We start from the raw sequence: 17362 nt of genomic DNA, 5'->3' as shown, positions 1-17362 counted from the left end.
TTTCAGAATCTACAAGGTAAATTTATCCTGAATTCACTGGCAGCTGCAGGCCCACATTACAAAACCTGATGTCTGCAATGCTTAAAACTAATGGGTTTATTACGAGCAATCTCTGTTTCTACAGTCTGCATTTTTCCATATTATGTTTGGGTTTTTTTCACATCCTATCACCCTAAAATAGAAGAGAGGAAAAGAGAAACCACAAAACCAAGCACAAGAGCAGTATTTTGCTTTGGTTATTTGTGGAGGTGTTAAATCCTAGTGTGTTTTTAAGCCCCATACCATCGTTGCCACCCAAGGGGCTGGTGCAGAGTGCTCTCCAGCTATGGCAGAATGCTGAGAACATGATAACTCCCTTTTTTGGAAGGGATGGACATAAGTGGGTAATCTGCTTTTGAGAATCATGTGAACAAAATACAGAATCACTTCTCCTGGAAATATTGCACCCATAAACACCTGAAATTTAGGAAATTTTATTTCTATTGGTTTGAATAGACTTTGGATTGGATCTTGTTGCCAATCTCAAGAGATTTTTGGCAGTTCTTTGGGAATGCGATTATTGAAAAGTTATTCTAACAAATAGCTGGTAACAATAAAAAAGGTCAAAAGGAATGAGACTGAAACCATCTTTAGCAGAAAGCATCGTATCTCCTGTCTGTAGGGCCACAATTAACTAGTAAAGCTAAATGGTTGGTGACAGTCTAGAAAAAAGCATCAGTCACTTGTGTGTACACCTTTGTGTCAAGCACTTGATTTATACCTGGCCTTCTGAAGATTGGCTGTGACACTATTTAGTCTGAAGCTCTTAAGGAAAGACCTTCCATTCCACATGCCAGTGCAGATTAAAGCACACATATATACACATAACTTACTGTGTTCAATATTTTATTTTTTCCAATCTATCTATCTATCTAGAGCCTACTATGAGCAAGTGATTAGGAAAATTTTTGTGATGTTAAGTTTAGTTTTTGAAAGTGATTTTAAGTTTAAGGGTCAGTAAATACAACTCTAAATAAAGAACAGAGCCAGAAATACTTAAACTCAGCAATAGATGGATAGAGGACTGGGAAGAAAATGTGTAACCACTCATATTTTTAAACAATTCCCTTGGAAATTTCTTAAAGATCTTTATTGTGGTAGAGTATCACATCAGTGGTAAAAAGTAAAATCTGGTGTCACTTCAAGTTGCAGATTATTCCTGGGAACCAAGGGAAAGTAAGAAGTGTTCTCAAATTCTCTTTGTTGTTGGAGAAATTCAGACTAACTACATTTTGGAAGAAACGGTATAATGTTTTAATGGTGTTTGTTCTTTTTTAAAAATCTCGGGGTTCTAAGCACTTTCATGAATTCTTACCCTACATGCTTTCATAAACTTAATTGCTGACTGAAAAGTATCTGCTGAATATTTGTGCTGAAACATTTATTGACACTCAATTCTTTCAGCATAACTGCTGAATGTATTTTATATGCATTTGGTTGATTAACCTTCTTGCCTGGGGGGGAAGGAGATCCACAGTTTTAATTGGAGGAGGGAACACTGACAATTTTTAAGTTACGTCAGAGTTGTGGTTCACATAGAGACAGCACATGGTTTCAGACAGGTTCCTGCACAGCCAAGGGTAATAAAACCTCACTGACTGCACATCCTCAGACATAAAGGTGGTAAAGGCAGTCACTGAGCTTTCAACAGGAAAACGAGAAAACCTGTGCTTTTAATAAGCCTGCAGAGCCTGCAGGTGAGCAAACCTTGTAAGAACAGTCACTGAACCCTGATCTGTTTATTGTCATCTTTTCTGTATCCTACTCGATACTCTGCATGGAAAACTGTGTGTGAAAATCATTTTTTTTCATAGTCATGGAATGGGAATTCCTAATCAGTATAGATGACAACAGTAGTTTTTACATTGATGCAATCACGTAAATTAGCACTGACATTTGTTGCTCGTGAAATTAATGAACTACTGAGTCTAATTTGATATAATTTAATAAAATTCTAAGGACCTCAATCCATTTAAAAACAAATAAAACCTATTGCTTGATTCTCAGTAAAAGACTTTACAGTTATGACATTATTACATAATGGTTCCCAGAAGCATTTTTATAGCTAAATCTGCCATGATTTCCATGGCAAAGTCTGCCTTTGAGGGATTTATAAATCTCATTATTTCACTTCATACTGTGCTGTGCTTGGTGCGTGTTCTATGAGAGCACTTCCATTATGTAAGAATTCAGGTCTCCATTTTGTTCCTCTTGTAGACCTGAAACTGTCCTAGACTTAGGCTCCATTCTCCATCTGCAGCTTAACTGGGACACTAACTGCAAAAATACGTTAGGGCTTTTGCTGCTAAGAACAGTCCATGGCTACAGCATCACTGCGTAGGCTTTGTCAGCACTGCCAGTGAACCTCAGTGCTGGGCAGCACCTGGGATTACTTTGCTCCTACAAGCTCTCTGAATCAGCAGCTACCAGACATATGTAAACTCACTGCTGGTGAGAAACTAGACAATTCTCAGCATTCCAAACGAAAAGCCACCACTCATTTTCATCTGCCACTTGTGGAACTCAGGCGGCCAAAGACGAACAGGCAAGATGCTGAGACTGCCCCAGCTGTCAAAGAAACCTAACAGTGAATGCATCTACTTATCAAGGCTCCAACTCGTCCTGCAAGGGCAGGACTGTACATCTTTAAATTACTGATGGTAAACTCTATTTTTGTTATAGGCTGGTGTTACTGTGCTGCTAGATGTTGATGCTCATGCAAACAGTAGTAGTCTCAATTACAAGAGTACTCAAAATGATTTTGTGCTTAACTATAAATAGACACTTTCCTAATTCTTACTTAGTACCACATGAATTCTCATCACAGATATGATCCTTCTCTTTCCCCTCAGACCATGCATGATTCATATCACTTTTACCAGTTTTTTTTAATCACCAAAAAACATCAATTTCTCCAAGACTTGCAGGTTTATCTAAGTTACTGCAGAAGAAAAAGGATGGAACTTGGATAAAAATATTTTAGAAAGGAGACGGCCTTGAATTTTGTTGTTCAGCAAAGAACAACACTCACAGTGATCACATTCAGTTTATGGTGATTCATTTAATTATAGCCAAATAAATGAAAAGTAGTGAAAAATGTTTATTGTGACAGGTGGAGGGTATAATACAAAGTTAGGTATATCCTGGAGGTATTTAATTGCATTTTTGTTGGGGGCTTTGCATCTCAATCTTCTTTTTTCTCAAACACTTGTACTAATTGTTTTAATAATCTTCCTGTTTATAACAGTAAAAATTGATATAATTTCTTTCAGTTTGAGTTTCAATTGTGGTTTCCCCCAGTGTGAAAAAAATCACTAGCAAACTTTTCAGTGTTATATTTTGGGGAAAGGAGTCGTCGTCCCCTCTGAAATGTGGGTGCAATTTGTGATAGCTGATTCAATTACCACAAATCACTTGAAGCAAAACTTTGCTCAAATTTAGTGTTGGCTGTATATGCAGATAGATTATAATTCCAGTTTTAGCTGAGTTGATCCTGTAGAGTACAAAATAAGGCAAAAAGTGTAATATAAATATTTGTCTGAAGTATACTGCATCCTTTCTCAAAGTTCAGGATAAAGGTGTTCTGCACTCTCAGCAGTAGCATTTCTGCCTCTTAACAGCTGTTTATCAGAGGTTGGAACACCAAAAGGTAAATCAGTAAGTAGGGAACTACTCGTTGCTGTTTCATAGGAAGAATAAGTCCCTATCTCTTTATCATTCAAATCTTTGCAACTTTACAACTACTAAAACATAAATTTGGCACTGGGTTCAAGGCATCCTGTCAACACCACAGCACATAATTTTGAGAAGCTATACCATTACCAGATGCTTCCAGTATTTTTCCAGCACATGACCTGAAATCTGACAAAAGCAGGGAACTGGAAATGTTAACTGTGTTAATCTGAGGTTATTTACAGAGATTTTTTATAGAAATTTTCAAGACCATGTCCTAGCTACACATAGAGTGTAAAATAGCAGATCATAATTATCTTGGCTCAGATCACACGCAGGACAAAGCCAGTTGTTCCATGAGCACAAACACGAGCTATTAGCGTTGCATGTCACAAGACACACAGTTTTCTTTTTCCTTACTAAACCTACACTGTTGTACTGAGCTGCCACCAAATGCAGTGTATTACACTGAGGCAAATCCAATCTCAGCAGTAGCTGGAATCAAAAATAGTTTACTACTTTAAGGGTTTTTAAGAAAATAAGCCTGCTTGCTAACTAATCAATATTACTTCCTACCTATAGGAATTGAGAAGTGTAATGTTATTTTAAAACATCATTATCCTTCTCAAATAAGGAAAATCACCATGTGATTCCAATCCATTCTTCCAGGTTTTTGTTACTGACAGTCCAGTATCATTCAACTTTTTTAATGGATGAAATCATGCACAAGAACATAAGGAAAATACACATTAAGTAAAATTTGTTAGTTAAACCTGTTTAAAGAAAATGCTCTGAAAAATGTTTTTAAAGAATATAAATATTTTCTAATGGTTGTTCCTCAAAATTTATCTAGAATTGATCTAGAAATCAGGAAAATTTCCTTCGGCTTTCCTTACCTGACTGGCAGGCATCTCTCCCATCACTGCCTCATAAGGAGGGGGCAGCTCACTTGGATACAGCATTCCCGGGCTGTTAATGCTTACTTCGTATAAAGCACCAAATGGGGAGTGAGGAAAGTCCAGATGGAGACCTCTGTACAAAAACACAAACAAGCAAACTTTATAATTAAGAAATGGCATTGGATTTGTTTGGTAAACTATTACCTACACCACAGTGCTGTAAAGCCTTCTCTGAATTCAAAGCCAATACAATACAGAGAATAAACTGAAGAAATTTATTAGACAACCAAAATGAAGCCCTAGTTCACAAGGTAGCTTTAAAAACTCTATTTCATATAGGACGCCAGCCATCTCTAACAACCTGTTTTGTCATCATTCATGTCCTTCACTATTCCACATTAATATATTTACACTACAATTATTTCCTTAAAAAATTAATTCTCCTATTCAACTTCAAGTGTATAATGTTAACAGTTGTCAAAGGATCACCTATAAGATGATCTCTGCTCTAAGTTCAGATATGGTTATCCTTGTCTTAGCTAAGTTCATCATTTCTCTTTTACAACAAAGCTTTAACACAAATATTTCCAGATGTAGCCTGGCAAGTTTACAAAAAACCCATATGTAATCTCTCTGGAAAAAAGCACTCAATGTAAGTGAAGGTCATTATTTGCCTTCATACTCTTTGAAAGACCTTCTTGGTCTGCAGAACCACTGGCCTGCTTCTTAGTCTGCTTAGGCCTGCTTCTTAGTCTCCGAACTACAGCACGCCTGTAAGAAAGGCAAGAAGGATCACCTCTGTGCCTCCATCACCGGTGTGCAGGTGTACTCCGGGGGGTAGTAGGGTGGAGGAGGTATTGGTGGTATGAACTCATCGAAATCCAAGGTTTGATGCAGGACAGTTCCGTGTGGAGTCATGCAGTCAGCATTGCTAGAATGCGGCCTCTGTGGCAGAAACTGAAAATGAACAGGTCAAGTTCCTTCAGGTGGTAGAAACATCATCACTAATAATGAAAATTTCCACAAAATTTCAGTATTACCATCCCTGACCAATATCCAAATTCATTAATAACCACAATAAAAATCAAAGAGGCACTTCTGGAACCATAAGAATACTTGGGATCAGTTGAGAAGGGTGAGTCAGATTGCCAAAATACAGCACAAGGTTTGACTAAAGACACAGAGGCCTTGGGCCTCCAAGTCAGTCACTCTCAAGATGCAGAACATACACATTTAAAATTAAATAGCTTTTCAAGAAATAACTCTACATTGTATACAATTTTATGATAGTACCACACAATCAGCTGTATTTTCATAAGTGATGAACAATAGAAACAACTACTAAAATAACTATGTGGGTTTTTTCCCCATCTGAAAGTGCCCTGCACTTACAGGGGAAAAAAACTGAATACCACCCCCCAAAACAAACTCAAATAAGACTAACTAGAGATAGGTTACCACATATTCATTCAATTTTGAACAAAACAACTACAAATATTCCACCTATTTTTCCCTTCCAACAAAAGAGCCATTTATAACTATTCTTTATTATTCTTGAAAAAAAAAAAACCACAAAAAAAACCAACTTAATTGCTGTTTGTGGTTTGGTGATACAGACACTGAACACTTAAATGTAGTATAAAGGTTTTAAATGCTGGTATGAAAGTAAGAAAAACACTTATTCCATCTCAAAACCAACTGAACAATAAAAATTAATAATACTGAGAATTACTGCCAACATTTGTGACAGCAACCTCATCAGCTTCTAGCAGAGCAGGGATTTAAGGAAGCCATTCCAATACCTTTGATCTCAGAAACACTGTAAACAAGTGTCCTAGGAAAGGCCTGAGCTAATTCAAGATCAAATATGGACCATCCTGCAGATCACATGGGACGCAGTCCCCTTGACCTGGCTCTTTATGGTCCCCACGGATAAAAGGGGATCAAAAGACAATCCAAAACCACAACAGAATTTTTTTTCTCCAGGCAAGCTTCTGCTGTCATATCACTTTTCTTGGATCAGTAGCTGACTTGATCTTTATCTCCTGCCTTTTAAAACAAGTCAGCTAAGAAACTGCTGAAGGCACATTCCTTTTTAGTACTGGAACAAGACAACATGTCTTTGTGGGTTTGTTCATTAGATTATTATTTGTTTAAATCTGTGATAAAGACTTAGGAAGCAGTGAAACAAAAGGGAAAATGCTTATAACTTAGGAAATCCAGTAAACAGAAAGTAAATTACCTTCAATTTTAATACCACAGTTTTTACATTGTTCACTTTTTAAAATTTAACTTTGTGTAGTTCTGCTGAATTTACATTACCAAAGAAATGATACTGGTCTTTGACGTTTAAAAGGCTGAGTTACACCTTGTATGTTTTGAATGTTTTGAAACTCCATGTATGTTGTTTCAAAGGTCAAAGCTGTAATAACACAGCATTACAGAGAATCAGGAGGACCAATTTCAACCATTTGTGAAAATGAACTATTAGCTGATTACTAATCAGCTCTCCAGAGACATTTTCACACATAACTATTAATAGAGAACCTCCTCTGCAGAGTATATTATATCATTACATCATTACATCTTACAGCAAACCAAGGACTCTCAGCCATTGTGTTCTACTGATGGCACAGTACAGAAAAAAAGACACGACATCTACTTGATTTACTCTTTGTTACATGAAATGTCTGATGCTCTTTCATGTGAGGTGGGATGCTGTTATCCCAGGTGCTATCAGACATTTCTATATTTGTCTTACAGAAAAGAACACATTCTTGCAGTCATTTGGTCTAAACTCACCTGATCTTTAAACAGCCATTTCCCAAACTGTAATATTATGTTAACATTAACCATTAAACTCCAAACTTCTGCCCTAAGTTCTGCAATCATCAGTCTGCCACTATCCCAAATAAGAATCTTTTAGGAAAAAAAGGAAGCAAGACAAACTTCAGCCTTATTACTGAAAACTGTATAAAAATTTATTATAATGAAGACAAATATCTGTATACTCTGGGTCATATTTTGTACCCGACTTGATTCCACCAAACTCAGGACTGCACTCATTTTCCTAGAAGAGTTGGTAATTTTGGGTCATTTCTTCTGTCTGGAAATCAAAAATGTTCTTTCCTGACCCTCTCCCAGACTGTTTCCATATGCAGCCATGGAACCCAGGCTTTGGTTTGTACTGGAGAACATGCAGCTCCACCCCTTCAGTTCTGGGTTCCCTGCAGCTGGTTCCATTCAGCCACACATGGGGAGCGATCCAGCAGTTAAACACACAGCACTTCTACAGCACACGTTTTGTGGGATGGGACAGAGGGAGAGGTTTTACACAGGGCAGAAGGGGCTGTGGTTCCAGAAGGAAGAGACCCAGTGTTTAGGTGCAGGTCAGTTGAAGAGCAGGGTCATTTGCATCCCTTTCCAGAACCACCACTGAGAGTACAAACCATGGCAGCGAACCGTGAACAACACTGACAATGAGCAGCAGAATGGACATGAAAATGCACATTTGGGGGGGTGAGGGTGGTGTTTATAAACAAGTTTACCTGTGTGATATCATCCTGCTGGAAGGCACAGAAATTAAAGTGAAAAAGGCTGTAAGAGGGAAACTAGCAGGAAATGAAACAATAGCAAATATAAGGGATTATGACAAAGAACAGACACCCTTGAGAAAACACTGGAAAGCTACTAAGTGGGAGTTAAATCATATCTTATTCCATACTACCCTACCTACTAATCTCTACAAAGCCTGCAAAAGCTTATTCTTTCTGCAATAAAATGTATTTCAAAAATCTGTAAGGGTTAGTCTCAAATAGTGAAGGTTGGCAGGGCCTCAGCAAAGACTTGGTGCAAATTCCATAGATCCAAAAAAGACACAGGAAGAAAATGCAAACAGCTGAGAAAGCTGGACTAGGTGAAGAAACACTGACAAATACTTTCACAAGGAAACACACATCACTGGTATTATAAGACATCTGTAACTAAATGATCAGTCTCAAGGTGCTGATGGCAAGTAGGACAGACAATAACAAGAACTGCCAGACAGAAAATGGGGGTGGCCTGTTCAGTCACCAGTACAAACAAGATCAAGCTGCACTCAATGTCATTTTAAAAACTGCAGCTCTCACCATGACACAATTCACACTATGAAACAACTCTCACAAGCAGGTCTCCCAGCTAGGCTTTTGGGATTAAACTAATGGCCACTACAACAGCGATGGATAGAAAATGGTTGTAGACAAAGATAAACAGCAAACAGCACCACTGGTAAACACTAAATATCCAACAGTGTTAAAAACCTTTGCAAAACTTTGTAGTTATCAATTAATATTTCAAACATATTTACTCGGCATAAATAGAAAGCCCCCAGCTCTGGAAATGTGAAGACATCATTTCTGTTGACCTCCTAGAGCCGTTGGATGCTGGGAGCTTACAGAAATCTCACAGGCAACGAAATACAGATCTAGAATTCATGCTCTTCTTTCAGGAAATCACTAACCTTGTGTTTCAAGCTTGGCATTCAAACTATTACACTCATGCAGGTGTCTTCTCATCCTTGGACAAAAGAGGGCCTTACTTTAGTCTGTGAAACACATCTGATACCCAACAGGCCATTACACAGATCGGTGCATGTGCTAAATGATGTGCAATGTCGTGTTTTAACTGGGCACCTCTAACTTGGACAGAGTATAACAGACTTATTTAAACAGCTCTGATAACGAGGACTACTTAATTTGTTATTTGGTTTGCAGTTATGAGGGAAGGATAAAACATCTGTTTGCAGAAAGCTGTAAAACTTCTTACTCAAAACAGAAGTTAGTCCTCAGCAGTAAGTTATTAGCAAGCAGAGAATCAGAAACACAAATGTTAGAATATCCCACTTCCAGAAGAGGTAAAAGTTTTTTGAAAACGTAGGTTTGCTTGCAGGTCCATGTACCAGAGCACTGAGAACTCCACACAGACAACGATGGGGGCTGGACACCAGTGACCCCCTCTGCCGCTTCCAGCTTGCAGCAAGACACTGCAGCTGCCCTTCCCAGCCAGGAAAGCAGTGCTGTGCACACTTACACAACTCTGCACAGTTTTTTGCTCTTCAAGGTGGAATAAACACCATTAGATAGATATGAATAAGATTGGAAAACTCATTCTCTTATTGGCAGACCAAATATCTAGGTTTTCACTGACAGGTCATCTAAAAGTTGGTCACTGAAGTGACCAGAACAATTGGAGTTTATTATTTATGTTCTGAATATTTTGAGTACACTGAAGTAAGAGCTGATGGAGGAGTCCCATTCAAGGAGCTGAACAAACAGCAGGTAAGACCCATAAACAAAATTCTCTAATGAAACAGTTACTCATGTGATTCCACGTGGTACACCCTTCTGCCCAAGATCTGTGAGATTAGGAACTCTTCATCCATATTCCCAGATATGGAACACCCACTGAACATCACAGACATTCTGTAGTCTGTATATCCTGATCAACACGATTGGCCCCATGGAAATGACACTGCTGGGATTCACTGCTCAGCAACTGTGACTTATCTAAACCAGAAGTGCCACACGTCAGTACACGACTAGTGCTCTAAGGGAAACTTCTTATCTGGAGTATTTCCCATATCTGCATGTAATTACCTCTGCCTTCCACATCACATTTAATAAACGTACTGTATAACTTTGAAATGCATCCTTTGGAGAGCCCAGGATTCATTATTTTCATTTCAGTCTCTGTACGTCATTTAAAAAAATCTACTAATTCTCGAGAATACAAAATAAAAATTTCTACTTGCATATAATTAAATATTGGCATGCTATCTTGAGTAGAAGCTCTTTGTAATACACTCGGGTATATATTTCTGTCTTCAATTAACTGTCCTCCTCCTGGACAGGTTGCTGTTTTCCTTTTCTGAAATACTGAAATCAGTATCTCCTAAAGGGAAATGTAGCTTCTAATTGTCTGCAAGAATAGAAGGACCATTGTTGACTCTTTTAATTTGTCTCTGATCTTAAAGGGAAATTGCAACACAGCAGGTATTTTGGTAAGGCCAACAGATTCATATTTTTCTGCTCCATTGTTTCCAGCTGCTGTTCCTACAACCATCACAAACCATCAGCTCTGTAGTCTCAGGGGGATTGGTCTGTGACAACATCATCGTTCTCAAAGTACTGACCATATTTTAAATAGCCTTAAATATTAAATATACTTATTCTACCAATAAAATGTTTAATGAAAAATGGCACATTTGTTAAAGATGTCAAAAGCTTTCCTGAACCAAAGGTTTGCATTTTACCATTTCATTTGTGGTGGCTGTGAAGGGAATATATTTACCCAACCACATTTACATTCAGGATCTTTCTGTGGATGTACATAATTCGCAGTGCACATTTCTAAAGGCACTGTCATCTGGGCTTTGCACTACCTGTAAGTGAAACCCCTAATATTTAGATTTTGATGTAATTAAATAATAATATGTAATAATGTACAATCAATTCTTACTTAATGTGAAGCTTCACCCTGAAGGCTTTATTACTATTTCACCAGGATACAGGGGTTAAACAATACCAGCAAGATGTTATCCTCATCCAGAGTTGCTTTATGTGAGGTGTTTGAGTAGCAATATTGACTAGAGCCTATTAAGTTAATCACATGCTGAATTATCCTTATGACTGATGAAAACAGTAATTAAATGTTACAGCTTGCATGTGTCGTCATTACCTTATTTCCTTTACAAAATAACAGATGGTTTTAGGCATCAAATAATATGAACAGCTACTAACAGTGATGGTGATAAAATCAGAATACCCCCAATTATATTAGTGCCAGTACTTCTAGGATAAGTACTGTATAAACACATGTGGAGTGGAAGGAGGAGTGGAATAGGTGCACTACTTCATGATTTAGCTTGGCCACAGTGGGCATAATTTCTTGTATTTATTTGTTTAATTCAGGCAGCTACCTTCTGAAGAAAGCAGGGTGCGTTTTTGCAGTAGCCATTCATCAGACAAAATGCAAACTGAAACTGCTTTAGGCAACAAATGAAATGTCATGGAAGTGACAGTTTGGTTATTAAGAGAGGTTTCTTCACGTTACAGAACCTTGATATAATCTCATTTGATTCACATTTATCTCCTGGAGGGGTGTGTACATAGAATAAACAATTCTGAGAAGCCCTGTAATGGAGTGCAGCCTTACACTGTCTAGTGAAACACGTAACAAATGCTATTTCAGTCTTTAACTATGATATTGCTTACTCTTCCAGATCGAGTACAATTGGTATGAGGTTTTTGCCTGAGCAACTGCATATACTTAACACAGTGAGAAAGGTTCAAGTGAAGTGACAAATTTGGGGTACTTTCCGAAACCGTCAATGGAAATAAGGAACAATTGAGAATATAAAATATAAAGCAATAAAAATAGTTTGCAATATTTTGCAGTATTTTTTCCTTAACACTTGAAACCAAATGTTTGTTAGGTAGGAGTAATTTTAAACCAAAAACTCCTTTTCGAATTCATTGGAAAATTTAATCTGTGCTTACTACTGGACAGCTTGTGTTTATATTTTTAGGACATTTTTACTAAAGATCAGTGTGTCAGAAGATAGTAGTTTCCAATAAAACACTGTCAGCATGCCTGTATGAATCAGACTCTCACTGTATGCAAAACCCAGCAGCAAAGCAAGTACTCACAGAATCATGCTGTAGATTTCCTTGAGGCTGTATTATACACCTAATTTATGTTGCTAAGCAGTAAACTGAAATAGTTTGAAATTTGCAAAAATTCACTGATTAAATTCTGAGACAAGAACAGTAACACAGAACATGAACCACAGAACTGATGCTCTAACAACAACCCAGTGATGTTCAAGGAGGGGGTTCCCTATTGCCTCTTCTTGCTTTTACTACAGGAGAGCCTTCCTAGTTCTTGAATACTGCAGAACAAGAGTAAAAGCATCAGCAGAATAATTAAAACTTTTTCATCTAAGGGGGTGGTATCTCTTGCTGCTGCTTGTCTTAAACTTCCAGCATGGTACAACCAGGTTAAGAGAAGATGCACACATCAGTGAAAGTGAAAGGGAAAAGCACAAATCAAGCATTAACAAGTAAGAAAAAAGGAAGTAAATCAGATTTCTGGGTGCAGTAGAGCAAAAGGGAACTGCAGGTCATGGGACAACAGGCTGAAAATAGTGAAAGAAAAAGAAATCTTCAGGTCAAATCTCAGCTGGTCTAAGTCAGCGTAGCCCCAGGGAAGTTACGCTCACTTAGGCCCGGTAGGAATCTGGCTCAGCAACCTGAAAAAAGAAAGGGAAAAACTGATAAACAAGAAAAGACTGGGATTGAGCAGAAAGATATATACATATTCCCCTTCTTCCATGGAGAGGGAAGAAAATTCTTGTCGATGAAGCTGAAAGGGTGGGAGCACGGACAACTAAGCAGGAAGAAGAAAAGCTGGAAGCATAAAGCACAGGAAGCAAGCAAAAGGAAATGAACATAATGCCAGGTGGTAAAGAAAGAATTTAAAAGACATCAACAATGAGGTGGCAGAGAGAAAAATAATGTGCTTTTAAGGAATTCAACTTCCTATTGAGATTACTGCTTCTTGCATATGCCCCTCAGAAGCACTTAAACATTGGTTTTGGTTCACCGTTATCTGTACATTTTTATTCCTCTTACACTGCTAAATACCATTAAACTAAGTGTAGGTTAAGATTCCTGGGATACGTATGGCTACATTCTGGATCCCTGCTACCATTTTACACCAGAAGGTGTGATGATCTCTTCATCTCCTCATCATCACTGCAAGGTGAAAAAGTTCTTTAGTCAATGGGCATTCTTGCAGCAAATATCATGGAGGAGGAGAGTATATGAAAAGAAAAAATACACAGAATGAAAAAAATCCCTTAATATTTAAAGTACAATGTCATTAGCTGAAAAGGTTCTTTCTGTCAACTGTTTGATATCCAGACCAAAGTTACTAAATAAGCACTGTTTACAAGTCTCTACCAACATGCACAATATGCACACACAGAGTGCTGTAAGAAAAAACGCATTTATGCACTATTTGTAGTCATTATATAGGCACATGTGCTTAACTTGCTATATCCATTACTATATGAAGCAAACACCAGATCACAGACCCAAGATACTCTTTAACTCAGTTTGTAACCCAGTGACTGGAATATCTGTCTACAAAGCACAACCTCATCTCTGTAATTCATGCACTTAAATCAATACCCATGGCACCCCCTGTATTTATATTTGTTTATTTATTTTTAAAGCAATCACATGCCTTCAAGGCAGGTCATACAAGGTTTCTGTGTTGTTTAAATGGTTTGAAGATGCCTTGCTGGATCAGTCTTCCATCTCTGCAAACTTTTAAAATACTTGATGCAAGTGACTGCTATCAGGTTTATGTGCTTGCCCTCATTTACTAAACAGGATGATTTCCTAGATTAGCCAGCAATAGAGAGGTTAGAAGTAGTACAGCTGGACTGCAAAATACAAAGGATTTTAAATTTTTCTTCTTTGTTTGTGTCTCAACATCACATTGAAACCTTGCAAATTCCAGTGCTCATTTAGGATAGGAAAGCTGTCTTTGTCCAACCAAAACAAGACAGTATCCTGTGATGCAGCTGACTACACAGAAGACTAATGATCCCTTTCCCTCGTTTTGAACACAAGTGCTACTCTGAAGCTGAATACGTTTTCCTTATGAAAACAGTGTTATTGGCACAGGGCTATGAAAAGTTCCAAGTTTGAACTTTTACATCTCATACTCTGTAATTCTCACATTAAGGTAGCAGTGAAAACTAATATCTCAGAGCTAAGTAATTGCCCTGGATAGTGAGGAAACTGAAAATAATATACAAGTAATGGCAGAAAATTTAATGTGCATATATAACTGAAGCTTGTTAATAACTTCATTAACAAAAATAGCATACTCCAAATTGCAAAATCCTGATTATAACCCTCTAATACAATACACTAACATTTAAAACACAGCAACCATTCATACTGCATACATCTATATGCTATATTATACAGATGTACGCCGATAAAAAAATACACCCATGTGCACGCACGTTCTAACAGGACAAAAACCCACACAAACAGGCTTAAGTTTACAAGCAAAGAGTAAGTGCAAATGAATACAGACAGATAAGGACAATATGTTATGATAAGGACAGTATCCTGTGTTGTCCCTGAAACATACTCACCATTTGCAGAAGATCAGAAGAAACCATCTGCATGCAACACATTGCTGTTGCCAAAGCACAGACAATGGTGGAGATGATATTGAGAGCGCACACACTGAACAACAGGTCCTGCAAGAGACAGGCAGCAGAATATCATCTCTCTGCTCAGCGACACGAAGGACACAGAGAGCTTTTAGGAATTTGATAATGATCACTGTCAACTGCTATCAATTAATGTGGTCTCAAGTAAGTGTGTAGAACTCATTTAGCCTGCAATATTTTTTTTAAGCAATCTGCAAAGAGAACAATTACAGAAAAAAACATCTTCCATCCCCTTCTTTGCTATCAGATATTTCCTCAGAAATATTGATATTCAATTTTCCAGTTCCCAGAAAGAAAAGACAAATTACTGCTTTCACAGTAGACTCCAAGCTACAACCATCACAAGCAAGATACTATGAAGGAGACATCTGATTAAAAACAACAACATGCAGAAACGTCATTGCTTTCAGTAGTGGATATCTACAACTTAGGATTGTGTGTTTAAAAAAAAATTCAACTTTAGTATGAAACAGAGACTGTTACACTGTGCAGGCATCTGAAACATTTTTAGATTTACAGAAAAGCAGTGATTACACCTGGGCATTTCACCTCCTGCTGATGAACTGAGTGCACATGGCCAATATGTTTTTAAAAAACCCAAGACATTTTAAATAGAACATACAGTATTTGTTTACTAAGTAGAATAAAAGAAACATCTGAATTAAAATGGAAGCATTTTTATAGCAATGGCATAATTAAAAACAAACCAAACCATCCCTCTCCCAATCACTGGATTTGTTGTTACTTTCCCAACAGCCAGTGAAAAGAAACACTGATTTAGCATGCTGACTACATCTCAAAGCTGCTACAATCCTTGTACAGCAATTGCGTAGCTGTTGTACTTGTGGCAATTATGTCGCTCAGTTAGCATTCTGAACAGCCAGTAAAAGCATTTGAGAAAAAGCAGCAGAGGGAACAGATGAAAAACAAAATCAAAATTGTTACAATACCATGAGTAAAAACATTCACTGTTTAAAGAACATTCCGTAGGATCTAAGTTTAAAAGAGTGTTTCAGTCGCTGCCAGTGCATAAAATAACTTCCATGTTATAAAAATCAATGCACTGCTCGCTGTTTTCCAATAATACTGAAAAAAAATGATAGAAAGGTGCAGATTTACTCCTGCCACTGTAATTGCATGCTCCTTGAATGACCGTCATTGGAAGATGGAAATGCCAGCCATGGGAACCAGGCAGCCAATAAATGGGCCCACAAGTTTCAGTCATTTAATAGCTTGCACTGAGTCAGATTTGCTCTTGCTCATCTGGTCAAAGTCTTCTGTCGTCTTGGCCAGCCCCTCAGCCAGGGAGTAATGAATCATCAGCATCAACAGCAAACCAGTGCGAGGGCCCATCTCTAACTCACATACAGCAGGTGATACAGAGGACTCACTCAAACACAAAGTCATACAGATCCTCTTGGAGCACTCAAATGGAGGTACAATACAAGGTGATCCCTAGAGATTCAATCAGTTAACTGTGGCACAAAAAGAGACCCTGCACATTCATACGTTCATATGCAGGCCTGCATAAAGAACACCAAGGCAGAGACAAGACCTGGGGTAGAAATAGGACTATTTCCTGGCAGGAAGAAACTTCATTCATTGCCTAATACAGTCATTTAGATCCAGAAGATTTAGCTAATCTTAGTGTGCATAACTTAATACCGTTTATGCCAAATAATAAAATCTACATCAAAGCTCTGAATTAGGGTTCGAAGCGTCTCCAAGACCCTCATAAAACTTTACATGCCTCAGGACAGACTCAACTGTCTGACTGAGACACTCAACTGACTCAGTGCCTCTAACACTCATTTCTTTGGTCTGTTCCTAAAGATCCCACAGCTTCATCCCACTATTCCAAAGTTTATCTTTACCATCCGTGTCCTCCTCCTGTCCATCCCACAGCTGAAAACCATTGCTCCTTTTCTTCTATTTGAGAGCAGGCTATTACACAGCAGACTTTTATACCTGTAAACTCTATTATAATTCTTGAAGTCTTTTCCACCTTTACTCCATTACCTATTAAACTCATTTCCTCCAATCCTCAACTGATATCACCTTCCTAGGTCTCTGATCATTTTCATTAATTTCATTTGGTTCGCCTCACCTTAGTCCACATTTTTCCTCAAATGCAGAATCCTAAACTGGGCACAACTGAAGGCCTTGCAAGTGCTGACTGTAGTATAAGGATCATTTTGAGTGCCTTACACATCCTGCAGTGGTGAGAATGAGGTTTTCTGCAACAGTACATCAGTGATTCATCTTCTGTCCAACATAACTCCAGATCCTTCCCTACAGAAATACTACCCTCTTTATCCTGCTACTAGGTAAGAACAGAAGCAACACCATAAAGATACAACTCTTTTCATCAGAGAAAAGCTAAAACCAAGCCTCATTCTCAATTACACTTATCTTTCATTTATAAAAAATAAGGAATAAACCTAACCCATTTCAT

The 17362-nt window shown here is 37.9% G+C and overlaps 1 protein-coding gene across 7 annotated transcripts in view; it reads right to left on the bottom strand.

Annotated features, from left to right (window-relative positions):
* The window catches only part of ENTREP2 (endosomal transmembrane epsin interactor 2), a 103805-nt gene that overhangs the window by 22155 nt on the left and 64288 nt on the right, over positions 1-17362 (bottom strand). For 4 of the 7 annotated variants that reach the window (XR_007628126.1, XM_050309312.1, XM_050309311.1 and 1 more), the window contains exons 5-8: positions 14827-14934; positions 8159-8221; positions 5407-5567; positions 4608-4743 (exon numbers count right to left, since the gene is read on the bottom strand). Coding sequence is in view for 6 of the 7 variants with exons in the window: in XM_050309312.1 (XP_050165269.1) it covers positions 4608-4743; positions 5407-5567; positions 8159-8221; positions 14827-14934 (468 nt within the window). In the remaining variant the exon portion in view is untranslated. The remainder of the gene's footprint in view (positions 1-4607; positions 4744-5406; positions 5568-8158; positions 8222-14826; positions 14935-17362) is intronic. The other 3 variants (XM_050309314.1, XM_050309313.1, XM_050309316.1) reach the window with 3 other exon arrangements.

This window comes from Myiozetetes cayanensis, unplaced genomic scaffold (assembly GCF_022539395.1).
Source record: "Myiozetetes cayanensis isolate MyiCay16 unplaced genomic scaffold, myiCay2020 scf14, whole genome shotgun sequence".
NCBI lineage: Eukaryota > Metazoa > Chordata > Aves > Passeriformes > Tyrannidae > Myiozetetes > Myiozetetes cayanensis.
The sequence above is the reverse complement of the archived record's forward strand: the minus strand, read 5'-3'. Positions and strand labels throughout refer to the sequence as shown.